General features: G+C 34.8%; 1 protein-coding gene and 10 non-coding genes across 12 annotated transcripts in view; 5 read left to right on the top strand and 6 right to left on the bottom strand.

The window, feature by feature from the left end:
* The window catches only part of LOC125051612, a 39697-nt gene extending 37553 nt beyond the window's left edge, over positions 1–2144 (bottom strand). The window contains exon 1 of one of the 2 annotated variants that reach the window (XM_047652054.1): positions 1760–2144. In XM_047652054.1, the coding sequence (XP_047508010.1) occupies positions 1760–1918 (159 nt within the window). In that variant the 5' untranslated portion in view covers positions 1919–2144. The remainder of the gene's footprint in view (positions 1–1759) is intronic. The other variant, XM_047652055.1, reaches the window with a different exon arrangement.
* A 7941-nt stretch (positions 2145–10085) lies between these two features.
* On the bottom strand, positions 10086–10156 carry Trnaa-cgc. The gene has a single exon. It is a non-coding gene; the product is annotated as a tRNA-Ala (tRNA).
* Positions 10157–17978: 7822 nt separating this feature from the next.
* On the top strand, positions 17979–18050 carry Trnam-cau. The gene has a single exon. It is a non-coding gene; the product is annotated as a tRNA-Met (tRNA).
* A 69-nt stretch (positions 18051–18119) lies between these two features.
* On the top strand, positions 18120–18191 carry Trnam-cau. Its single transcript has one exon. It is a non-coding gene; the product is annotated as a tRNA-Met (tRNA).
* A 69-nt stretch (positions 18192–18260) lies between these two features.
* Trnam-cau lies at positions 18261–18332 on the top strand. The gene has a single exon. It is a non-coding gene; the product is annotated as a tRNA-Met (tRNA).
* Positions 18333–18401: 69 nt separating this feature from the next.
* On the top strand, positions 18402–18473 carry Trnam-cau. The gene has a single exon. It is a non-coding gene; the product is annotated as a tRNA-Met (tRNA).
* Positions 18474–18683: 210 nt separating this feature from the next.
* Positions 18684–18755, top strand: Trnam-cau. Its single transcript has one exon. It is a non-coding gene; the product is annotated as a tRNA-Met (tRNA).
* Positions 18756–25109: 6354 nt separating this feature from the next.
* On the bottom strand, positions 25110–25181 carry Trnam-cau. The gene has a single exon. It is a non-coding gene; the product is annotated as a tRNA-Met (tRNA).
* Positions 25182–26013: 832 nt separating this feature from the next.
* Positions 26014–26085, bottom strand: Trnam-cau. The gene has a single exon. It is a non-coding gene; the product is annotated as a tRNA-Met (tRNA).
* A 69-nt stretch (positions 26086–26154) lies between these two features.
* Trnam-cau lies at positions 26155–26226 on the bottom strand. Its single transcript has one exon. It is a non-coding gene; the product is annotated as a tRNA-Met (tRNA).
* A 210-nt stretch (positions 26227–26436) lies between these two features.
* On the bottom strand, positions 26437–26508 carry Trnam-cau. Its single transcript has one exon. It is a non-coding gene; the product is annotated as a tRNA-Met (tRNA).
* Between the last annotated feature and the right edge of the window lie 1198 nt (positions 26509–27706).

Below are 27706 nucleotides of genomic sequence, written 5' to 3'. Positions count from 1 at the left end.
TTTTAGGTCAAATGACCGTGTGTTACGCTAGATACCTATATTAAAGATAGTCAGGTTTTGTAATATGTACTTTCAAAAGTAGGTGTATATAGAGACATTAAATTAAATTTTTCATGCATTTTCTTTTCTCATTTAATTTATTATAGTCGACTAAATGCCACATGTAATAGCACAAAAAACTGATCTTAATATATTTGATTTTTTAAACATTAAGTTGAATAATCATCGTATCTCATTTTTTTAAGAAAATATTTGTTGGTACAAAAAAAAGGAATATTTTACTATAGAAATAGTACTTTTCAGTTTTAAAAGCTATTCTAAGTCCCACATTAAGAAATCTGTCCAATAGGTGTAACGAAAATAATATTAGTGTATTCTCAGACCTCCCGAATATACACAAATAATTTAATAAAAATCGGTCAAGACGTTTCGGAAGAGTTTTATACAACATAATGCAGTCGGTCAAAAACAAAACTTACGACCATTAAAAATAACTACTACATTCAATTTACACAATGTTTCTGATAGTTTCAAGATGGGTCGTTGCTAAGCGCTATCCTCATGGTAGCTGTACACACTCGGCGAGACACCCCGAGACAGGTCGAGGGCGAGAGTGTACAGTAGAGCTCTCGTCTCGCCTCGCTTCCTCGCAGTCGGTCTCGCCTCTCTCGGTCGCCTGTCGGTTTTTTGCGCACGAGTCAAAGGGTCTCGCGAGTAAAACGAGAGCGACCTGTACACACTCGTTCAATCACTTGCTCGATGACTGTGGTTGTGACAGGACGTATCGCACAATGTGGTCTAACGAACGCGAATTAGAGTTTTTGGAGTGTTACCAAAGGGAATCGTTGTTATGGAATCCGAAGGATGTAGGACACAAAAATAAACAATCTCTACATGATGCTTGGATGCGAATAAGCCGGCCGATGGATATCCCAATTGAGGAACTAAAGAAAAAGCGAGATTCACTCATGGCTACGTACCGTGGACGTAACTTTATGAACCTAATTACCTATTTCTGTTGCGGTGCATAGTAACCATCCACCATCTTCTTCTTCGCCATGGCTTCGTAATTTTTTTTTATGGTAAACGTGAAGAAAATTATAATAACTTATTGCACAAAGACAAACAGCAGCAGCGGTTTCCACGTCCATTATTAACGGTGTTTTAAATACAAATAACGTAACGAGTGTGTACAGGCTGCGCTCTTCTCTCGGTCCTCTCGGTCGAGACTCTCGGCGAGAGGCTCTCGCCGAGTGTGTACAGCCACCATTATAAATTTATAATTATTACAGTACCTTATACTTATTTATTTTCAATCTACCATGAGTCTATCAATTTGCAATGCTACAGTATTGAAAACCATAATTTACTGCATCAAATTACAGACAACCCGTCCGTCGGGAACCAAGACATTGATAACCTAACTTGATTGATTGCAACTGAATTCAATGTTACCAATAATGGAATATAATAATGATAGAAATATAACAATAATAGAAGTATAATAATGATACAAATATAATAATGATAAAAAAGTGAACTATGACGCTTGTAGATTCGGGTAGCGTTAACAATTAACTAGCGATAACTGACCGTTTTTGTGCGTTTTCAAATTTTGCGAGGAAGGGTGGAACGTTAGTTTCTGTGCAATGTGCATCTATCTTCGATTGTGTAATATGCGCAACGAGTATTAAAAAGTATTTTTCAATTAATTTATTGCAAAGCAGTGTTTTCAGTGTATAGAAGTATTTAATCTTACCTTTTGCAAGCACGTTGCGCGACATTGTGCTACTCTCAGGGGAGAAGATACTTCCTCTTCAGCGACCACAATCCATGACAGAACAGAAAACAAGGAAAAACTAAATAACATTTTGGCACACATTTTCTTTGGTATTCCCGATTCAAAAATCCTTATCATAAACACAGTAATCCAAATAATATTGTCATAATAATGTCTCTATGCAAAACTCGCGTTTTAAGTTAACAGTACAATAGCATAATTTGATAATAATCAAATAAGTGAAATAAACGTCAAATAAAAATACGAAAACGCACTGAAAATATCTAACTTAAACTCGCGACACTCGTTCATAGAAGCAACACTCTCCGCACCGCGTTCGAAAGCGGACTAACCACCCCGCGGCTGCATGAGGAAGCTTCCCCCCTCACTCGCTAGTTAATTTTTCTCTCTCCCTTCCACACGAGGGATCTCTCTCACTCACACTACAGAGTATACGTTGTACTAGCTATAGCGTTTTCTCTGTCCTCTCTATAGTGCATATATTTTATTCCATCTCGTTTTATCTCGGTTGTTTTTCCTTGATGCAGTTTAGCGGATAGTAGACAAAGATGGTAGAAATTTAGGGTTGTTCAAAAGGGGTGACAAAGAGGCTAATTCAGGGCTCGAGCTTTATGGGAGCTCGGGCGGTAAAAAGTATCCCGCCTCTCTCGTTTGTTCAAGTTTATGGTCGCGCCATATTAATAATATTAATGGCTGCCGCATAAATACTATTTTGATGTTTTATTAATTTGTAAAGAGTTGTATCAACTCGGGAACAAAATGAAACACGGCTTTACATCTCCAAGTAAAATACGAACAAGATACATTTCCACACAATAGTCATTATCTTTAGTCCAGGATTTTCGAGTAAAGGACTGTAGACAAAACCAAAAGGATTAAATAAGAGTACAGTGAACGTGACAGTACACAAGCTTTTCCACGTCACAGGATTTTTCTTTTTTTTCTAGGCTGTTTCTATTCATCCCAGTGTCTTTAATCTCCCAGCTCCTTGCAGACTTTGTCTAGACGATCTGCGCAATTCTTATATAAATAAAATACTGTTTTATCGTATTAAAAGCAGTGTATTGTTTATAATTATACTAGCAGACCGGCCAAGCGTTGCTGTGGCAAAGGTTTTTGTTATACTACATAGTAGCAAACTATTAAAGGGAAACGGTAGGAGAACACCAGTCATGGGGACCACCATGCTTTTTGGTGGTTATGCCATTAAATTGTGCTATCAAATAATAAACAAATATTTTGCAATAAAATAATATTGCGGGTATAAATTGAGATGTAAGCTATCCTATCTTTTAAGTTAGATCAAACTGCACACGGTGTGCAAATTTGATTGATATCGGTTCGGTAGTTTAGGAGTCCATAGCGGACAAATGTGACACGTAATTTATATATATTAAGATTGGCTACAAGCTTGTTACTAGCTCTTATTATTAAACAAATATGTCACAAATACTCATTAAAACAATACCTATGATCTCCTAAAACATTGCACTACTTTTTGGCGTAAAATTATACGTTGACAACCGGACCCACCTCGATGTCCGACATTCTATATCCTATTTTTTGCGCGTCATTTGAGACGAATAGATTTCCAAGATAACTATTGACCTTTTTAAGTGTTTGCCTAATTAAAACGGACACTTAATTTGTGATCATTCATGCGTAAGAAATTAATCATGTCCGAGAGAAAACTAGACTGGTTTGTTTTATATAACCGCGAGCTTTATCAAATTAATTTTAAGTGTTTATTACTAGAGCCCTGAATTATATTATCAGGAGAATAATTGTTTTAGTTGTGTTGCAGTTTACACCTGGCCTTTAATGAAATTAAAACTAATAACTGTCTGCCCGCTTGTGGATTACGAGACATTTTTTAGATAACATTAATAAAAACGATATGTTTTAAAATAGTTTACTTCAACTTGGATTGGCGGATTCCTTTTTTGATTAGATAAATGGTGGATAGAAGATATAGGAAGCGAATGGAGAAAGAAAGCCATGGATAGAGGAATTTGGAAAAAGCTGGAGGAGGCCTTTACCCTTGAAGGGTTTCCGATCAATGGTACTGAAGGAAGGTAGTATTACGAGTACAACTACAACTCTAAACTGTATAACTTATATTCAACATTAATTGTAACGATTGGAAATAAATGGGCTTTATTTATTATCTTCTTTCTCTACGTGGGGATAGAAATCCTTTTCCCGATTTCAATTAATTTTGGTACAGATAATAGACAATTTCATGATAAAAATTGTATTGACATGTACAGCAATAAACCCTGGATGACATAGTTTTGTTCTTCGTTTAAACAATCTAGTTTATGGCCTGGTTTATAGGCTACTAGTGACAATCCGCAATTGTACGAAATGTCGAAAGGTTTACGATATCGTAAAATGGGGTAAGGGCCAAGGTTGGGCTATATAAAATATTAGGACTGTTAATAAAACTATTGCTTAAAGTAAATAAATCCCGCTGATGTTTAGAAATCGAATATGTACATATATAATATATATAAGTACCAGCAACGCAATCGTGAGCTTTCAGTGTATGTATTTGTAGGTTTTTATAATCATCACTACCATAATATTCGAAGCCTGATATAAAAATATCAGTATTTAAATTAAAACGTCAATCCAAAAATGTGGGTAGAAGATATATTTTTTAAGGTGGAAATATTGTATTAATAACAACGTTTTATTCAAATAACCTATATCAAAGAGTAACTTATGCCTAAATATGGCTTCGTCCTACTGGCCTCATGGCTAAGTATAACCTCTATCTATGGCCGCAACACAAATTATATTAAAAATTTTGATTGTTTCTGGTGTTGTGAGGCCGTTAAATTGTCAACGTATCAAATTCTGTCTTGTTTAGTATTATGCAGAATTCCTGTAGGACTTCGAGGGATACCTTTAAGCAGTTTAGGTATTTAAATCAGTCTGATTTAATCCCCTACAATGCAGATTCATTAGGCAAAATAACCACGTAATACGTGGAGTACATAACGCTCAGACAGTGCAATTTTCAAGCCAGTACGTTGTTGGCATGGTTAAGTTGTACAGCATTTGCCCGTAAGCTGTCCGTGTTCCAGGGACAAGTAAAATCTCTAATTAGCTCTGTAACAAGAACAATATTCTTGCACAATCCGAATGTAACAAACAATAGATTGTATAACGTTGACAATGTAGGACTTTATAATCAACTCTAACGATTTCATTGGAAGAATTTGATATGTAGACCATTTCTGTTATAACAGTAAATATTGTGAAACAGGTTAAGGTCAATGGTCAACAGGTAGTAACGGAAACTGTCACAGATTCTCAGTATAACTTCACAATTAATGTAAAGATCAAATCCTTGTAATAAAACAGCTGAAGAGATGGTTCATTTCCTGACTTTCCAACGGATGGCTTCGAAAGCTCACTGAACAAATTATTAATATAGACATAACAAAGAGTTAAGAGTTGTTAGTTAAGACCTGCAGCTGAGTTTCATCATCGGACGTCAAGGCAGTAGACGAAATACCACCCGTATCACCTCGACGCCCGTAGTTTCACAACTGATCGTTTCTTAAAGCAGTTTTTGCCGCGCACCATCACTATGTGGAACCAGCTGCCCACTGAAGTATTTCCGAACATCGACTTAGGAACCTTTAAGAAAAGAGCCTACCAATTCTTAAAGGCCGGCAACGCACTTGCGAGCGTTCTAGCAATGTGAGTGTCCATGGGCGGCGTTTTTACTTAATATCAGATGATCCTTTTGTTATTTGCCCCCTGTATATAAAAAGTAAATATAGACATATATTATACCTACGACAGTGTTGTTTTCGGGGGTACTGTATATAAGTTGGGGAATTAGCCAAAGAAAATATATAAAAAAATTGGTAGGGCAAAATTTTTGAGCACGAATCCATGCGGGCGAAATTTACAATTCCTCTATGGAGCGTTTTTTAAGTTATGTAATATAAAGATTTACAAAAACAATTTTTAATACTGTTAGCCTATTACAAAATTCAATTTTATCAGTTTTCTAACGGCACCTTACAAACTGCAGCTTGCCTCATAAATTTCGATTCATTAACTAAATTAGTAGAAGTTGGTATCATTCCAAGAGAACACTCCACCTTCGAACTTGTTTGCGCTTTAGTGCTTTAATAAATTTAATCTATTCCATTATTACTGTACTGTCTACATCGTAAGATATGTCTGGAGATTTTACTTCAAAACTAATTGTAAACCTTCAAATAAATATGTATTATAAGATGTTTTTTTTAACCAAGTTTTAAAAAAAACAGTCGCGTACACCCTTTTAGATCTGGGTAATAGTCAAGTCTATCAGTCTTCTGTACCAGATCTTCACCGTCAACTTTTTGAGTCTAAGTTTATATAGGTTTACTCACGATGTTTAACCGGGGATCGCACCTACGACCTCAGGAAAAAGAGTCATATTATTTATTTAGTCTAAGTTTGTACGGAGATGTGGGTCGCCTTTTTAGGAGGATATATTTATGGGCTGTTAGCCCAAGTACAATGTTATGTAAAAGTTAGTTTCATTTTTCAAAATAGTTTATGTTATTTATCTAATTTTGAACACGAATAGACGTCGATAATATGGCAATATTTTTCTTATGTATTGCCAACCTTTAAGTCTTTAGTGACTCGAAGTTTCATTCCGAGTTATAAATAAAATCAGGTAAACATCCGATAAGTATTTTAAGACATTATTTTTTTTTAAATAAGAGAAATATAAATAAACAACTCCATACATTCGTGTCCAAAATCGTCATCAAAATAATGCATACTTTCCTTATTCCTTCAGTCTCAGCATTTTTATTTCACTCGGAGTACAAACGTTTGAGTGGAGAGACATTCTGAACTAATCTGCAGATTAAAAACTGATACTGGGTATTATAACATTTTCCGCTTTTCCTAGACAGTTTTCCGCTTATTGAAATGAATCGATTTATTCTTTACAAATAAAAAGAATATTTCACAAATCTTATTATAAAATCTTCTCTAAAAAAATATTTATTAATTTTAATTTATGAATTTATTTATTTAAAAATATCAAACTTACATGGTAGCTAATCATACAGACGCAATATTGGGTAATATTTTTGGGAAGAGTGATTAAATTTACTGTTCATAGAAAAATAAAATAACCATAATAAAAATAAATAATATGAATAATATGACTTTCACAGTCTTAACTAAATAGTCTATCACTTTTCCTCAAAGTGAAAACACAATTTGACAGAATGAAACAAAAGAGTGTCCATACTTGATTTATATTTTATGAATGAGCTGTCATTTTCTACCTACTTACTCTTCGAAAGCAATATTTTATTACTATGATACAGTTATTCTTAAAACATTGCCATTAGTATTTTAGGCAGAATAACATTTTACAGTCCAATATTCTATTCATTTTCTAGCGATCTATATAACAATGCGTTTGAAAAAAGCTGTCAAAACCTTTTGCAAAAAATGCCATAGCTACTAGTTTTTTAAAACGTTTATGGGTCCCTAAAACAAAAACCTTTTTTAGTTTCCTCACAAACATAATAAAATTACGTTCGTACTTTCTAAGATCTATTTACAATTCGCAAATACTGTATAGCGAATTCTTAAGAGATTTAATGGCAGGCGTGGAACGTGAAACCTATTGTTTTTGCAAAAACTGAGAAATTAGTATTTTATTTTACAAAAAAAATTAAATAAAAAGTATTTATGCGTTCTCGAGCGTCATAATTATATTGGTTAGAAAACATAAAATATACTTGCTAATAAAGAAATATCAGTAGTAAATTAGACGCGGAATTACCTGGTTAATTGATTAGATATTTTAATACTACCTTAACTCGGCCGTCATCGTGAGTTATTAACAATTTTGAAATATCTTCGCCTAATATTACGCTGTAGCAATACAAAATAAATATGCTTTAAATATGTGTATTCGTATAGAATACTAATCCTTACATTTTTTAGACATTTAAACGTCGGCAACACACTTTCGAGCCTTCTGTTAGTGTGTGAGTGAGTGTCCATGAAGACAAGTGCTGCGGTAGGTATCAATGAACATCAGTTGAGACTCTTGTCCTTGCAGGAATAAATTTAAGAACGCATCAAGCACTAAAAGAATTATATATAATAAGAATGCACAAGCTTAGCTTTCAAAAAGAAAGAATGTTCATAAAAGTTTACATCGCATTAAATTATCACAGATTTGTGACAATTTAAGCTGAATTTCAAAATGTCCCAACGGCATTCTGCATTTGTTCGCGTTCGTTAAAATAGTATGGTCTTTTAAATGATACTCACGTAAGTATAAGACACTGTTATACATACAATTAAATATACGTAGAGAGATGTAGAAGACGTGGTATAATAAATAAATTACAAAGAAAGTCATAGCAAAGAGCAAAGCTCACCACCGTGAAAATTAACCCTGAGAAAAACGTGTTTCAACTTTCAAACTTCCAAAGTTCGTCTTTGTGAAAAGAGTTTGTGGCCTCAAAGGAGATGATAGAGACGTTACTTTGATTAGAACTTAGTTACTTGCAAAGTTTGACCGACACGGAAAGTGTAGCCATCTTACATTGTGTTCGAAACATTAATTGAAATTGCAAGGAAATAGAAACGCCTCGTGTCTAAGTTTTTGAGTTAACTGTAAACCGAATTTCACGTATAGTAAATAACTTATATCCTGCAAAATTAAATTTTACGTTTATATTTGTAAATTGTAGTTATTGACTCGATAAGTCATATTTAGTTTTTATCTTTACCTACCCAGGTAGGGTAGGTAAAGATAAAATCTATAAAGAATCTTTGTTTGTAGTCGGTGGGTTTTGCTACATATAAAACCACTGTCATAATAGCAAGTCATTTTTATGAAACGGCCTTTTATTTATCTAGAAAATTCACCCCCTGACGAACTCGTTGTGGAGATGCAATTTCCATAAATTTTACACAACGTGAACATGGGCCCCATCCGAAAAGATTGGACATGACCGCATGATTATGGCTGACGTGTAATGCCTATATTATGAGATTCATGGCAGCGTAACCCCGAATGCATTCTGCAATCAATATTAAAAATATTTACAAGTAAAATTTATGCCATAATTTTTTAGCTTCTCAGTATTCCTACAGCTACGTATTATACAATATCAAAAAAAAAAATTGTAAAGATCAAGAGTTTTTTTTCTTTAGTTGGAGGGTTTAATGTCAGGCATTTTCTGTGGAACTTAAAATGGTCATAGATAGTCCATTTAGGTTATAAGTTATACGGCCAATACTGACCTTGTAAAGTCGCATCTCCGTAGAAGTTTAAATAAATATTTGAAATTACAAAAGCACACCAAAAATGAGTAGCGCGACTGTTCTTTGTCGTGATCATGTTTCTTTCTAATATGCATGTAGGTGATCAGCCTTCTAAGCCGGGCACACTTCTTTGCCGCTCACATAGACAAAAAGTCCATTGGTGAAGAGCCGGAAGCAAGGATATGAGATCCTTGCTCTCTGAACCGAACGAAGAAATCTAAAAATGTATAAGTAAATAACGAATTGTAAACATGTTAATCTTTTAATATACGGAAACTATTTATATATTATTTCGTATGACAATTTATCACTCCTATTTGAAATAAACAAAACAACGCAGTATCTATGTATATGTATAAGAAAGTAGCATCACAAATAAATTATAAAAGAGATCTCGAGCGGAAGCAGGGCTTTCTTCAACAAGTCGTAAATTTAACGGTCGAAAGACTCCATTCTGGACTATTCGCATGTAAGCAAAACCATGCCTTTATGGGGAGTAAAATTTTCTTATCAATGCGACTTTGCTATGTGTGTTAATTATATATTTTGTTAGAAGAACTTAGGAACCAGATCTCTCAAACGGAATTTATGAAACCACATAGATAATTGATTGTTTTTTTTATTATAACCTCTTTTCAAAGTCGAAAAGGTTTACAGGGATAAGGCTGTATTCTTTATAAATATCATAAAATGCCATTGTCGTATCGAATGTTCTAACAACAAACGTGTTACATTTTTTTTATAGCGAAAATAATATTGCGTATAATGTGTTACAACATTGTTAAAAATAACATGATTTTTTACAGATATTTTACTAAAATGTTAAAAATCTCGTTGAATAGGATACCTCCTTCTAGTTTTTTTAAAAGCGGTTAAAAATGTGATTATGTTGTATTCAGAAATATTGTTACCGCGCCAATTAAATATAAAGTTGCAAATGAAAACGCAAAGCTTCAATGAATATTGGTGCTGGGATTTGAACCCAGGACTTTCAGCATGCGAAGCAGACACTCTACCACTGAGTTACACCCCCCGTGAAAATCTTTGCAAAAATAAGCATCGTTTCTAGATGTAAAATTATCGTACAATAAAGTGGGCTGCAATGTACCTAGTATCTACCTCATGACTACAAAAATAAAAGCCTGCCGTACAATATTGTTTTGTTTACGTATAAATATTTGACTACGCATTTATTTATAGGGAACAGACCAAAAGATTTTGACACTATTTGATTGTCTTATTTTGACAATCTTTATGTTGCCTAACTTTAAAAATCGCATTACAATGTATTTATTTATTTCTAGAAAATTCTTGTATTGTACCTTATTGCCTTTATTAACATAAAAAAAGTATGTCAAAACAGTATTCATTTCATTCAACGCATCGTAAAGATAATATCCGTAAAAAATAACTTCATTAAATTGTAACTGCAATAGACTCGACCTAAATCACCGTAATTTTCCAATTCGCCTCAGAAAAAGTCCTATTGTTCAGATTTTAATCCAATATACTACAACTTATCGACTCGCCTGGGTTCACGTTTTAACGATTTTCCTCGAGTAGATATTCCTCAGTGTACACAACAGTACTTTAAGCTGAGCTATAGCTGAGTAAAGCGTCTTTAGTTTATGACAGTTTTTGACAGCTCATATACAAAATGGCAGCCGCAGACGTGGTCCGTGATTTCCTATAAAATGTTCATAGTTTATTACTTCTATTCCAACGATGTATGTTGCCCGTTGCAAATACGATCAAAGAGGAATATATCTATTAGGGAGTCACTCGCCTGTATACCCATACCCATAGAGTATTGCTATTTTCATACAACAATCTATGATACCTATAAAAATAATAATTTATTTTAATTTTGTTTATGATAACACTCCAAGGCACTTGGTATGAATTACAGGCTTCAAGTAATTTCATTTGCTAATTTAGTTTGAATGGTTAAACCGAAGCAAACACTTTAATACACCAGAGAAATTCATTAAATTAAGTGAAATAATTGAGCTCTGGCTTCTTAGATTCAAAGTAAGAAATATGAGAATATTTTGTATGAAGCAAATAGATACTTAATCGCAAAATTTCTTTTTGATAGTTGGATATAAAAAATTCATAACAACTCCTGCTCAACCCAGTTTTATAGACGCTCAAACTATTTGTTGTATTCACACACACCTTTCAATTCTTTTGTATGTATTTATTGGGGAATTATGACTAATTTAATTAAAATATTAATGCCGATTAGTCACACGATCCGTTTGGGCGTAGTAATTTGATAATGGTTTTATAACTTTCCCTACCTCCTACGAATCGGCCAATCACAAGCAAGCTCTTCTAAGGTATCTGACGCCTTACATTTTGTCGGATTCAGTAATCCATTTACGTATAAGCTACAAGTACAAGTACATACCATGATTTGTAGAATGTACAGTTGCACCTTAATTGGGCTTGGGGTATGGGACATAGGGTGTATCGGTGCATTTGTGCGACTTTTGCAATGTCAAAGTCACCTCATAAAGTTTAAATCAAAGAAAAGGTAACTTCGCTTTCCTTCACACATTCACTCACTACACCACCTTTAAGTTGAATTTAATAATATTACTTGCAATTAAAACCTACCTATAAAAGGTTTATGGTTTATCGTTTTCTTTGATATAAAGTTACTTTCTTTAGAATATCAATTAGTCTAGTAACCTTACATTTACTAACAAAAACCAAGTAGATTTCAACAAAACTCCACATTGAATTGTCAAATTTGACATTTCGGCTTCGCCAAGCTTAAGCGAATCAAAGAGACGGGTACACTTTGAATAAGAAGGATGTCAGGCATGTATATAGCCTTATTAATATAGTTAAGTACTTGTGAAGTGCTAATAAGATCCTTATGTCACTTGACTCAAGACCATTATTTTTTAAGATAGCATTTTCAATATAATTGCCCTGCTTCCTTCAAGAGGCTGACAGCTCAAAGGGCAGTCACTGACGTCCTCATTGTCGGAACGCCCAGTATTCAAAGATTTGCAGTTTTTTATTTAAATATTTAATACTGATACTGGTTAATAAGCGTCATTCATAGATTTTGATCGCGTCTCCAAATGCTATTGTTACTTATCTTGTAATTTTACACCTCATTTTTGTGAAAGCAAATTAATAATGAATTTTTATTTGATATGATTTAAATTTGCAACAACTAATTTATCTTAGATGGTATATTAGGAGACAAACGAGGCCACTTAGAGTAGTGTTTCCCGCCAGCCTGGGACACCTGCAATACCAGACTTAGGGTCCTTCAAGAAAAGAGCGTACCAATTCTTAAAAGGCCGGCAACGCACTCGCGAGCCCTCTGGCATTGAGAGTGTCCATGGGCGGCGGTATCACTTAACATCAGGTGAGCCTCCTGCCCGTTTGCCCCCCGTTCTATAAAAAAAAAGCAGGAGATTTGTAAGTGCGTTTTTTGCCGCATGGTTTGCTAAGGTGGTTTCTGTTCTCGTGAAGGCCCCGTGGTTCAGAAGTCAACCCCAAGTCGTAACGGTTTGGAACTACCTAGAGTGGCAGCTGTTTCCATAAAGCGCTCTGTCGTGGAACGCCAAACGTCAAGGTGAAAAAGTAGATTCGCATTCTGAAAATGTATTCAGTTTTAATTTCCTGCCGTAGTAAGGAAAATGCATATGTGTTTCTTATTTATATCTCTTCGTTTAATATATTTAAGTCAGCCTGTGGTCAACGCTTTACTAAGGCTATGTTGTTGTGAAGAGTGTAAAGTATATATTATTTAGGATAATATACTTTACACACTTCACTTCCTCAGTTAAACGGAGGGGTTAATTCCAACACAATTATTTATTCCAAGTTTCAGTGCAATTACAATAAACTTCGCCATTGTCTACAAACGTTTTACAACATAATTTTCAGTTTGACTCTACTTTCAACTTTTATTAGTTTAAATTACGATTCGTAATAATTTCTTTATGATCGGTTGCCGTATAGAAAATTTTCTAATAGTAATAAAATTAAATTGTGGTTGTAAAATTTCGTAATTAGTGAGACTAATGGTTACCGACTTCTTTACTCAAAATGTTTTTTGTTGAATAATTTTAATTAAGCCATACAAATTGATTAGTTCGTTACAAAAAACGAGATGATTTACGAGGACAAACAAGTTTAGTGTGGATTAACCTGTCTTTGATGGTTTAAAAAATATTACATATTCCCTATGTTTACGTATTGCTGTAGTGATTAAAAGTTATTAAGTTATTAAGTTGAAAAAAAACAACTCTTTTATAAGTATACGTTTCTCGGACACATGAACATAGTGGTAAAATACTAAGTCTGTTAATGAACATAACCTTAATTTAAGCTATTCACTAGTATTGTAGAAAATTAAGTCTTCATAATATTACTTATTAGCCATAATTATTGTATAGGCTAGATTGTAATTCATTTAAAGTCGCACTCTCTTTTTTGAACTTTATTGTAGGATAAAAAAATAATACACGTTTGTTACATATGTTACATATTTATTGTTATAATACTCAGTCAAATATAACGTTTTAACTTATGTATTTTTCGGCAAAACCGGTTATACATATTTAAGCTGTGATAAAAACGGAAAATAAATACATTAAATTGTGTGAAATCAGACTGATTAATTTTTATGAATAATCCTTACTAATAAAATGACTTCAATATGCCTCATGGACTCATTTGGGACTAAAGATTTCTTTTTCTATAATTTATGCTAACCTACCTACTTTCCCGTGACATTGTCTAGCATTTTCCATCTTATCAAAACACTAAATTTACAAAGAAATCGTTTGACAGGCACCGAAAAAGAGCAAAGAATGATTCTGTATAGTAATTTGATATTGCTTATTCGGTTGTTTTCCGCCTGTTTGGGTATAAGATTACAAGCCATTTATTTCAATATGCCAATTGAATTTACGAGGCTTTCGGAGACGAGAAATATTTTACGACAATCCTGATTTTGCACTGTGCAGGAGTCGAAGTATTTTAATAAACACATTAACGTACATTGACCTTTATACTTTTGACATTGTGTTGATAGTTTTTGGTATACTCAAACTCGAACTCAAAATAACTTTATGCATATAGGTAATCAAGTACAATTATAAACGTCAATAGAAAGGATGTTACATTGATTCTTAGTTTACAATTATTACTACCAGTTCGCAAGTCACGGGCGTAGAGCGGGCAAAAAGAACTGGCAAGAAACTCTCCGCCACTCTTTTTGATCGGCAAGCTTTGAGTCATACAAATTGTTTGTAAGGCAGAGCAGTCATTAATATTTTAACTTTAGCAATGCAACCCCAAGGATTAGTACAATTTAAATAATCAATTAATATAAAATATAAGTGAAATTTATAAAAAGCTTTATTGATTAATTTACGTTTAACGAGAGTTTTGAATTTATTCTGTAATAATTCTCTAATTACGCTTGGGAGTTTGTTGTAAAAACGTGTTATATAAAAGTGTAAGGCTCCTTTACCGCCCAATGGGCCAAAGGCTGTTGTAGGCCTAAATGTTTCATTGATCTATTTCTGTATAGTACATCAGCCTTTTGTGCCATATGTCTTCGATTATTGGGTTTCAGCAGACATGCCGGCTTCCTTACGGCGATTGTCTTGAACATACCAGTGTTTATATAGACAAAGAATTATTAATTAATCTATGGACGCATAGCTGCAAAAAATGTATTAATGGACGCATAGACTTTAAACAACGAAAGAATACTAAAAAATTGCCAAATAAATTAAGAACGAGAATGTCCCCAAAGTTCTGTGTGTAAGAGATAGATGATGTCAAAATGAAATTAATAAACTTAAGTGGATATGGGCGGGGCACATGGAAAGAAGAACAGACCAGTGGAGCAACAAAGTATTAAATGGTGCTCAAGGTGAAATAAACGCAATAGAGGAAGACAATTTAGAGGGTGGATAGACCAGATTAAAGAGGCAGAGAGTGGCACAGTATAGCCAGAAATGGCGCGATTTGGAGGAGGCCTTTGCCAAAAAACGGGCACACAGATACCTAGGAATGAGATAATAGATAAAGTAAAAGGCGTTTATTATTATTTTCTACTATAGTCTATGCACACTATATCCATTTATATATATAAAAATAAGCCTGTTCATAAACCCGTTCTGATTTCAATAGATATCACACTTCTTCCGTAAATATTTGTAAAGTTGTAATATCAACTATCCTTTTATGTGTTCCACAAAAAGAAAATGGTATAAATTTATTTCACAATAGAAATATATACGATTATAGTAAATAGGAAAACTCGTTACTCCCTAAACCGATTCAATTTAGTTTTAAATCTTCTGGTGGATTCTTCGGTTCTAGGACATCGATATCGGCACAATTATCGGTAGGTAGACGATTGCAATCTCGCTAGGTTAGTTTAATCCGTAGATTTATAGCGCTGGTGACCGCGCGGTAATCTATAAAAACTGAATTCGTTATTCGATTAAGTTTTTACTTACATACATTTATTTCTCTAGTGTAAAGTGATTTGAACAGTATGATTTTATATATCTATATACTTAATATTACAACTAAGGCGCTTAAACTCTTGTTCGTGACTTCATGGTAAGATTAAAAGAGAATTAGCACTGACTCCGGTATGTCAAAAATGTATAAGATTTTGTCATCCGGATTCAGAGTTTGCGCTAAGTCTCCTTTCTGAATCTCTACCTTAGAACTTGTAGTTTTTACAAGTAAGTACCATACCATTGGCATTAGTTTCATCACGGGTTATATGAGTATGAAGAAGTATTAATTGCACAGATATATATCCAGGGTACAAACACTTAATTAGGGTTGAGAATCCAGCAGATATAGACAGTAGACACTATGCTAACACTACTGATATGTTATGACGTAATGAGATAGAAATACTATTTTTATTATATGACAATAATATGTCTTAAAATCGACTTATATTAAATTAATCTTATAGACCCAAGACCATTCGTTAAAGCACGCAATACCGGGGCTGATATAATTAATCGAATTAATTATAAAAAACGGCATCTTTTCTAAGCTTTAGGTAATAACGACGACAGATTTGAATTAATAAAATCACTTTTAAAACCCAAAACTTTCTCACAGTATTCAAAGCGAACACTAATAAGAAAGATAAACCTCGCAGCCTCTTTGTCTTACTAATACTTATAATTAGCGCATTCGTTTATCCGGTATCGTATTTCGAAAAAACCTTATTAGAACGATTTCAAAACCAGAGAACATTCGTTTGATCTTTGAGTACCATAAAGTTTGGTTGTTTTTTATGACGGAGTTGCGTTACGAACTTTACAGATATTGCTAGTATAGTATAGCTTTACGAAGTTTCACTTATAAATACTGGCTATATGTTTTTGATATTATAACGGGAAGATTATACAGATCTCAGATTCTACCTACGTTTTCTGTTTAAGTTGTAGAAAATAATAAATATACATATATTATAACTACATTTATTTGTATACTACATATTTAATGCATTTTCTATAGTATAAGTTACAATATATCTATTCTAAATTACATGAAAATAAACGAACATAAATTTTTGAAAAAATAATAAAAATATTACACTTATTTATTAATATTAATTTAGTTATTCTTGTAATTTTGTATTTAAAAATACTTATTCGCTAACAATGCGGGTTATACTAGAAAGGTGCTTAACGCTTTTTTAATTGTATGCCTATATATTTATTGAACTTTTACTTTAATGTACTAAATATAATAGGTACATAATATATATATACCAAACCTAACACACGTAACAATAAGCTTCGTAAAACATGTACTGGCTGTTAGGTAGAAAAGCCGCACTAATTCTGGAGAATAAACTTCTCATTTATAAAACCGTCATAAAACCAATATGGTCCAATGGGATACAGCTCTGGGGGTCAGCAATCCGCTCTAATATCGAAATCCTGCAGCGGCTACAAAACAAGAGACTGCGAAATATGAGCGGTAGGTACGCCAAGGTTAACACGAAATGCTGAACCCATAAATATTTGGGAATTACCATTGTCGAAGAAGACATTAAAAGATCAACCGAACAATACAAAAGGAGGCTTCAGCAACACGTCAACACCCTAACTTCGGGCCTCTTGGACACGGCTTTTGGACTGCGTGTTGCGGAGGGAAAACAAAATATTATTGGATTTTCATTCCCTAATTGTCTCAAAATGATATCATAAAATCTGATAAAAGAGGCTGATTGCAGATGGTTAAAAAAAACCTTACACGTCGCTTCGAAGGTCCGCAACCGTCACGATTTTTTTTAGTTTTGTAGCTAAAGTAAGAATACACGACCTCAAAGCTTACCACTAAACCACTATGCTAACACTAGTAAGACTTGATATGGCGACGATATTTGAATAGTACTAAGGTAGGTGGTAAAAACATCAGAATAAAAACATTCCAAACAAAAAATAACAGCTAAAAGTCGAAACCAGCGAGCAATTAAAAATATCAAACTAAAGGATCCTCAAAAAAGGTCGCAAAAACTGAGCACGAATCGAATTTGATGGCTTAATAAGAATTTCACGTAATTGGTCTCGCAAATCGCTAAACAAACATTCAGACATATATAATTATTTTAACTCATACATTACTGGAGGCTTACGATGAACGTCCGAAATATTTAAGTGTTTAAACATTGTTTAGTTTTGTTTTTATTGTATTTAACAGGTTTTTGGTCTAAGCCCATGACCCAGAGGTCCGTGGATTGAAACCACGCTCTGCTATGTTCATTTTATTACTCTACTGAATGTTCAATAAAATTGTGTCTTGCTCTTTGACTAGGTTCTATAGAAGCAGAGTGGCGCAGTGGAAGCGTGCTGGGCCCATAACCCAGAGGTCCGTGGATCGAAACCACGCTCTGCTATATTCATTTTATTACTGTACTAAAAAGTTTAACAAAATTGTGACTTGCTCTTTGACTAGGTTCTGTAGAAGCAGAGTGGCGCAGTGGAAGCGTGCTGGGCCCATAACCCAGAGGTCCGTGGATCGAAACCACGCTCTGCTATGTTTATTTTATTACATTACTAAAAAGTTTTATTATACTGTGTCTTGCTCTTTGACTAGGTTCTGTATAAGCAGAGTGGCGCAGTGGAAGCGTGCTGGGCCCATAACCCAGAGGTCCGTGGATCGAAACCACGCTCTGCTATATTCATTTTATTATTCTACTGTAAAGTACGATAAAATTGTGTCTTGCTCTTTGACTAGGATCTATATAAGCAGAGTGGCGCAGTGGAAGCGTGCTGGGCCCATAACCCAGAGGTCCGTGGATCGAAACCACGCTCTGCTATATTCATTTTATTATTCTACTGTAAAGTACGATAAAATTGTGTCTTGCTCTTTGACTAGGATCTATATAAGCAGAGTGGCGCAGTAGAAGCGTGCTGGGCCCATAACCCAGAGGTCCGTGGATCGAAACCACGCTCTGCTATATTCATTTTATTACTCTACTGTAAAGTTTTATAAAATTGTGTCTTGCTCTTTGACTAGGTTCTGTATAAGCAGAGTGGCGCAGTGGAAGCGTGCTGGGCCCATAACCCAGAGGTCCGTGGATCGAAACCACGCTCTGCTATATTAATTTTATTACTTTACTGAAAAGTTCTATAAAATTGTGTCTTGCTCTTTGACTAGGTTCTGTATAAGCAAAATGGCGCAATAGAAGCGTGTTGGGCCCATATTTTTTATATGTACGATTAAGCAATATTTGAATCTTACTTCAGTCCCGTTATACTTAAAATCCGATTCAATGCCCGGTGAAACAATATTTTATTCGGTGAACACTGGCGGCCGATCACAATAGATATATATGAATGTCTGTTTACGCAGAAATATTTCTGACTCATACCCTATTGGAGTGTCACGGAAGTCAAAAACACAAACTGAATTTCTAACAACTTATTTTAAATTCATAAAACCGAATATAATTTAAGAAAAATACTTTTGAAACCTTTTTTTTATGTAAATACAAAGGCCAAAATCAGAATTACAATATTCTGGGAACAAACTTTGAGGTAGTTAAACGCTTTTTCTTGTGTTTTTTTTTATAATTATTAACTTGGGTAAACCTATATCGAGCAATAACGAGAGCAAATATTTAGACTCGTTGATTGCCTCTGCCTTCGTCGGCTCCTTTACATTACGACCTTGTTACCTGACGCACAATATGTCGGCAGTTTCATTAGGCCGGTAATAATGTTTACAATGCCGAAGTTCTAGAGGATTACGTAATATGGGACGTTTTGAAAATGGTTTTTATAACGTTAAAATATTTCATGCAAAAACTGATTGCTGTTATTTTTTTTGTTCTAAAGAAGGTTTAGGTTTAAAGACTTTATTTCTCAAAAAAGACAACAAATGTCACTTACATGAGAATAATACTCTAGATGACATAACATTGTAGTCGTTCTTAAAATAATCACAATAAAATATAGCCGTACATGCAATAAATTTAAAAAATAAAAGTAAACAAAGAAATATGAATTAAAAGTAAGTAATAAGAGATGAATTTAAAAGTAATTTTGTTTAACATATTCACTTAGCTTCGATTTGAATGAATTGATAGAAGTAATATTTTTTATATATGTGGGTAGTTTATTATACAGCTGTAAAGAATGTAATAGTTATTTTTTTAGTTATGGCTACGTTCATGCATTCGTAATGGGCTATTTGACTCTTTGATATATCTATTAATCCGAATTAAACATCACTTTAAAACGCTCTAAAAGAGGATTATATAGTAAAATACCTTAAAAATAATCATTAATTTATCATAAAATCCTTTATTAAAAATGTAGAGTAAAATGTATTTATAAAACTTAACAAAATTAAAAAATATACAATTGTATAGGTTCCATGATGACTCATAAATAATCAGAAATATTAAAAGCAAAACAAAAAGTCCATCATGTCCTGTCTTGAATTGTCACCGAGGTCACTATCCCAAAAATCGGTAATCAGCTAAATTCTAAATCATAAAAGATATAGTTCAGACTAAGTCTTGTTTCTAATCTCACCCTAACTTGCAGACAATCAAAAACTTAGGATCAATAAATCTGGTACTGGTAATAACTGTTAAAAAGTGTTTCTCGTAGATAGATTTTTTTAGAACTCAATTTTATGTCGTTAATATTATATTATACTGTAAAGATAAGCAGCTCAGCTACAAAAACATATTGATATCGCTTTATGTCAATTGTCAGATATTTATTAGAAATATTCTGTGGACTCGAATTCGAATTTTAAAACCAGTCCATAAAATGTACAAAAAAATATATATATTCAAGTATTTCGTATTTATAAATATTATCCTTTAAAAACGCTTAACGAATGGTTCATAAAGTCCAAAGTCCAAATCAGCGCTTTACTTCGAATTATATTTTTAACATAAACACTTTTTTTAAGTGCTTTAAATCTATATTCGTTTCAGGAACTGACATACTAGGCATAGTAAATGTACGGATGCATTATCGACATCCATAAACACCTAAATATAAAAACACGGCAAAGCCATCAGGGGCTTTAATAGATCGTAAATTTGGAGGTTCTATTTCTGCAAAGCTAGCCTTGTTGAAAATAACTTTACTCTTAGAGTAAACTAGACTAATTAAGCATTTCATTTGAATAGAAAAGCATGATAAATAAAACAAATAAAGTAATTAAAATAAATTCAAGAATTAGTACTCTCGACTTGGCTCTGGTGTCGCGATCGGTGGTAGCGGGCAGACTCGCGGCTCGCGGCCCCGCCAGATGAGTCCCCTGGTTGTCCCGCGGCAGGCTCAGCGGTCGAAGCTGCGGTTCCTGCCCTGGGGTCAAGTCTGGTGTTGTCAATACCCGCGGGTACCGTAGACGATCTGGAGGCCAGGAGTGCCACGGCGCGATGTTTTTGAGGGGGGATGCTGAAAGACGTCCGCTCGGTCGAACATCCCCTTCGCGAGCCGTGCGCCGCGGCCGGACTCGTCGATGCACTCGATGGTGGCGTTCCTTACGTAGCGTGGGGGGGCACTACGCCCCATAAGGTTGTGTTTTATACGGCGCGCAGTCTCTGGCGATTGTACTCTTTTGTTTAGGAGTACCACGCCGGTGCCGCGTACGTGAGGTGAGGGTGCACATAGAGCTTATGTAGCGCAAGTTTAGTGCGGAGAAGTAGGTTCCCGGTGAAGAGCGGGTTAATTATAGAAATTGTATGTAATGTCAGTAGTGTTATATTGACGACGTTTTTAGTACATTCCAACAGCACACTCGGGCCCTAAGAGGTTTACATTCCGAAGTGCATGTTTTTGGGTATGTTAATACCTACTTATTTATCTTAATAATAAATATATATTATGAAAATAATAATTTTATTTTTATGACGTATTTTAATAAGTACATGAACTATTTAAAGGTCTTTCCCTTATTTCAGAGAAAAGTTTGAAGCATTGTACGGCTAGGTTTTTTTCGCATTTTATCTGTAAAGCGGTTAGAGAAACGTCATTATTGAAATGTCTGAGCCGGAGACCACCCGCGACACACAGACGGACAAATGGGTGAGCTTTTTTTAATCCAATGATAAACACCTAGTTTAATGGTTTAAGCGGAATCTTAGTATGTTGTTTTAGTAAAGGATTTTGTAGTATACTTATCTATTGTGATATACGTTTGTAATTATTAAGCATACAAAAATAAAAATATTCTGAAATATTATGAGATAATAATATAATATAACATAAAGCGCTAGGACCCCACGGACCAAGGGTCTCGACACCGAATGGGACAAAATCATATTCTGAGCCTAGAAAAAAAGTTTAGTCGACATCACAGGAGACCGAAGATCTGGCAGCTACCTCGGACAAAGAATTAGTCTAGCAATTCAAAGGGGGAACGCTGCCAGTATCTTCGGAACCTTGCCTAAAGGGACTCCTTTTAATAATATATTTTAGTTTATGTTAAGGTTAGTTATATATTTCAATGTATATTATTTTATTATTACGTTTTTTAATTGTAATTTATATGTCTGGATATTAAACATACTAGTAGCTAATATAATGGAGCAGCAGGTCAAGAAGGTCTTTAATTATATAACATATATAAATAATATATCTTTAATTTGATTTTTAGTTATTAATATGATTAGTTCAATTATGTTGAGTGATTAAAATAAAATTCAGCTTTAATTAAAACTTGTAATTATCACAGTTACGGTTATTTTCGTTGTCAAACCATGCTTGCACGCAATACCTCGCGTCATCACAAACCGTTCAAAAGTTATTATAAAATTACACAAATAAACACACTTTAATCAAGTGAAAATTTCCTGTTAAGCAAATATAAAAGTGTTAAAGGAGCTTGTATGCGTGTTCTATTGTATACCTTAGTAAGTCGTAACTATCACCGAATCGAAAATAAAATACCTAGTAGGTGCTCTTTATTCAATTGTTTTAATCAGTAACAAATAAAAATAAAATACTGATACTTTGATTACATTTAAAAATTATCGATGTTCATAGCGTAATCGTAGCATTGATACTATGACCTATACAGATTATTATTTTTCTGATTTTGCGATCGAAAAGTCTGTGTGGCCCAAGAATCGTTGGTGGCCAGCGGGACTATTCCAAATATTTTATAATTTACGAAATTCCCAACAACGATACGACGTCTCGTGTCTAGCCATGCTATCAGCAATTCTCTGAACGACTAAGTAATTGACTGACTTTTTGTGGACAGTTTTTAAATTTGTCTTCTTTTGATGTCATTGATATCCTGTTGGAAAGTATGCGGAAATTTTTGTCTTAACTAATATTATAAAGACGTTTAGTTTATGAGTTAAGTAATTAATCTACTAAACCTATTTGAAAAATTAAGGCCATAGATATGTTATTGCAGACCATAATGTTGATAATTTCCATAATGTTAAAAATTCATAATCTCTGCATATAACGCCCGTTTTAAACTTATTATTGTTACGTATCTTGAACTTTCGTAAGCATTTTTGCAGTGAAACTTCTTTAGGCACATGAGGGTAAAATTTTTACGGAACGTCACGAAGATGTGCAGCGTTTTTGCTAAAGTCAATCTGTCTTCATCTGTGATTTTCTATTAAAACGAGAAAACTCTAGTAAATACGACGATCATATCAAGTATTATAAACTTTTCTTACATTATGAATACACTTCGAACCAGCGTCGAAGTGCTGTTCCTGATTACATCCATATGAAATGGAAGTTTTCAATAGTTCGCTTGAGATAAATCAAATAACTCTAGTTCCGCTGTCGCTGGCAAATGTCTTTCATGATAGCGTCGTAGCTCATCTTTATAATCTACTTAAGAATATCATAATCTATGTTATTATAATCTGTAACCTTTTGACATATTTTAAATATAGAACAGTATTTGCATAGCGCATTGTTTCTTTCAATTTGTCTTCTTAATAGTTCTTGTACAGTGAGCAATTATGCTTGAGCAAATCTGCAAGCGTTAGATAATGATTGTTAGGCACAGTAGGCCGATCACCTATTTACCTAACGAAAAAAAACGTAACAGGAATCTGAGGATAGAACCAGAGCAGCAGAGAATCATTACAACTACCGTAACCATCTTTATTCTATCTTTATTGAGATTCAAATACTAATTATGTGTAAGGCAAGGGATTAGTAACTTTTCTTATTTTTTAATATCGGAAATCGTTTATGGACTTCTGCGCCGGGGATGTGCAATTGGGACTGAGCCCCAAAAGCGGATGCCTATGCTCGAACTGAAACTCCTCTGTCCCGTCTAAACGCACGGGTAATTCCAAAGCAAGAGCCTTTAGATATATATGCCATATATTAAGTGCATTAAACACAGAGACAGCTGCTGATTAAAATGAGAATAGTTATAAATAAAACTAGTATCTAAAATGCATAAAGGTAATTTAAATTTTCCGTATGTGCAATTCAGTGACGGACGTGGACAGCGGTACGTGAAAATAGTCTTGAATACAATCTGACCGACAATGCATTCATTATTGAGACGACACATCTGCGCTGCTTCAATTTAGATTCTGTGAATAGAAAATATAGTTTAGTCTACGGACTGTTCAGTTGACAACTTATGAAATGTGCAAACCGTTTTCTAATTTTCCTTTTTTGTATTGTTTGTTCTAAATTTAAAAAGTGGATAATAATATAAGTAATATTATGAAAAAGTTTTATCTATGACATAATTCATTTTTTACCTTCCTTGCATAGCAAAAATATTTAGAGAGACATAAAATAATTCAAGTTTTATAAACGAATACCACACTTGTAAAGGAAATAAGCAATTCCTTATAAGGTATTTCAGAATGTATTTTTTTTTGTGTCTCCAAAACCAATACACGAATAAACCATATCATATTAGTTACTTATTCGGGGTGCAACGTTTAAATTGTTCGGGCATTTTGTCAGTACCACAATTTCAGCAGACATTGGAACAGCCATAAGTTTAAAAAAAAACCCTATTTCAATATATATAAGTTTCAAAATCAAATAGCAGCTTCCATTTTAGATAGCTATTCAACGTCTACAGCCATTTTATCAATACCTCTCATCTATCCATCGTATACTATGCGGTGCAATCTTAGAACAAAACGCAACAAGAATTAAAGATCACTGTTCGACGACCGAAATAGTATTGGACTGCATTCAAAACTCTTCGGAATTACAATTGTAGATGCATCCGTTCATTCAGTACCTTTGTGTTCTATTGTAAGAGATATTTGCAATCTTTTATTTGTGTAGGCGTCAATTTGTTAATGGAAACACATTTGTGCAAAGAAAGATTGGTTAAACAGAATAAAATCAGGGTAGGTCTTAATGTCAGTTAATGCGACTAATTAAGTAAAACTTCATTTATGAATCCGAATTAATACCGTATGGCTGAACATTGATTTTTTATATTGTTTAAATAAATAAAATTACAAAAATCATAGCAGAGCGTGGTTTCGATCCACGGACCTCTGGGTTATGGGCCCAGCACGCTTCCACTGCGCCACTCTGCTTATACAGCAACTATAGTACGGACGCGGAGCACGAAGAATTTCGTACAATGACCTTTGGGCCTACTGCCAGTGGTTAAAAACATTTTTTTTATAAGTACGAATATTAAAAACGTTAGTTTAGAATTTGAGTTAGCTTTGTAAATAAGATCATCGACATCGATAGCTTTTTACCCGACTGCGCCAGAAGGAGGGTTATGTTTTTCGAGTGTATGTATGTATAATTCTTTGGCACGCTCTGCAGCCTGAACGGCTTGATGGAGTTTCGCTTGAGAGGTGTCGTTAGATTCGTATATACTGTGATAGTGACACTGGGTATATCATAACAGCAAATAAATTCAACGACCAAACACACAAACTTAACCTCAAAAACGAAACTACACACGAGCGTATCCCAGCACGGAATGTTCTTTTATTTCAGGGTTAAAAAAAAGAATTACTACTTATAACAAAACAAACCAAAGTACATGTGCACCACCACAAGTCTTTATGGTTATGACTACAAGGTTTACAATCTCTGAATACGGCGGTCACTGCATCTGTGTGAGCGCAACGGCAATATGTTTATGCGCGAGCGACAAAGACATAAGATGAGGGGTCTATGTACGAAATTCTTCGTGCTCCGCGTCCGTACTATAGTCAAAGAGCAAGACACAATTTTATTGAACTTTTTAGTACAGTAATAAAATGAATATAGCAGAGCCTGGTTTCGATCCACGGACCTCTGGGTTATGGGCCCAGCACGCTTCCACTGCGCCACTCTGCTTATACAGCACCTAGTCAAAGAGCAAGACACAATTTTATTGAACTTTTCAGTACAGTAATAAAATTAATATAGCAGAGCGTGGTTTCGATCCACGGACCTCTGGGTTATGGGCCCAGCACGCTTCCACTGCGCCACTCTGCTTATACAGCACCTAGTCAAAGAGCAAGACACAATTTTATTGAACTTTTCAGTACAGTAATAAAATTAATATAGCAGAGCGTGGTTTCGATCCACGGACCTCTGGGTTATGGGCCCAGCACGCTTCCACTGCGCCACTCTGCTTATACAGCACCTAGTCAAAGAGCAAGACACAATTTTATTGAACTTTTCAGTACAGTAATAAAATTAATATAGCAGAGCGTGGTTTCGATCCACGGACCTCTGGGTTATGGGCCCAGCACGCTTCCACTGCCCCACTCTGCTTATACAGCACCTAGTCAAAGAGCAAGACACAATTTTATTGAACTTTTCAGTACAGTAATAAAATTAATATAGCAGAGCGTGGTTTCGATCCACGGACCTCTGGGTTATGGGCCCAGCACGCTTCCACTGCGCCACTCTGCTTATACAGCACCTAGTCAAAGAGCAAGACACAATTTTATTGAACTTTTTAGTAGTGTAATAAAATGAACATAGCAGAGCGTGGTTTCGATCCACGGACCTCTGGGTTATGGGCCCAGCACGCTTCCACTGCGCCACTCTGCTTATACAGCACCTAGTCAAAGAGCAAGACACAATTTTATGGAACTTTTTAGTAGTGTAATAAAATGAACATAGCAGTGCGTGGTTTCGATCCACGGACCTCTGGGTTATGGGCCCAGCACGCTTCCACTGCGCCACTCTGCTTATACAGCACCTAGTCAAAGAGCAAGACACAATTTTATTGAACTTTTTAGTAGTGTAATAAAATGAACATAGCAGAGCGTGGTTTCGATCGACGGACCTCTGGGTTATGGGCCCAGCACGCTTCCACTGCGCCACTCTGCTTATACAGCACCTAGTCAAAGAGCAAGACACAATTTTAATGAACTTTTTAGTAGTGTAATAAAATGAACATAGCAGAGCGTGGTTTCGATCGACGGACCTCTGGGTTATGGGCCCAGCACGCTTCCACTGCGCCACTCTGCTTATACAGCACCTAGTCAAAGAGCAAGACACAATTTTATTGAACTTTTTAGTAGTGTAATAAAATGAACATAGCAGAGCGTGGTTTCGATCGACGGACCTCTGGGTTATGGGCCCAGCACGCTTCCACTGCGCCACTCTGCTTATACAGCACCTAGTCAAAGAGCAAGACACAATTTTATTGAACTTTTTAGTAGTGTAATAAAATGAACATAGCAGAGCGTGGTTTCGATCCACGGACCTCTGGGTTATGGGCCCAGCACGCTTCCACTGCGCCACTCTGCTTATACAGCACCTAGTCAAAGAGCAAGACACAATTTTATTGAACTTTTCAGTACAGTAATAAAATTAATATAGCAGAGCGTGGTTTCGATCCACGGACCTCTGGGTTATGGGCCCAGCACGCTTCCACTGCGCCACTCTGCTTATACAGCACCTAGTCAAAGAGCAAGACACAATTTTATTGAACTTTTTAGTAGTGTAATAAAATGAACATAGCAGAGCGTGGTTTCGATCGACGGACCTCTGGGTTATGTGCCCAGCACGCTTCCACTGCGCCACTCTGCTTATACAGCACCTAGTCAAAGAGCAAGACACAATTTTATTGAACTTTTTAGTAGTGTAATAAAATGAACAT

Source organism: Pieris napi, chromosome 8 (genome assembly GCF_905475465.1).
Source record: "Pieris napi chromosome 8, ilPieNapi1.2, whole genome shotgun sequence".
In the NCBI taxonomy this organism is placed as follows: domain Eukaryota; kingdom Metazoa; phylum Arthropoda; class Insecta; order Lepidoptera; family Pieridae; genus Pieris; species Pieris napi.
Note: the sequence above shows the minus strand (reverse complement) of the source record. Positions and strands in the feature narration are given on the sequence as shown.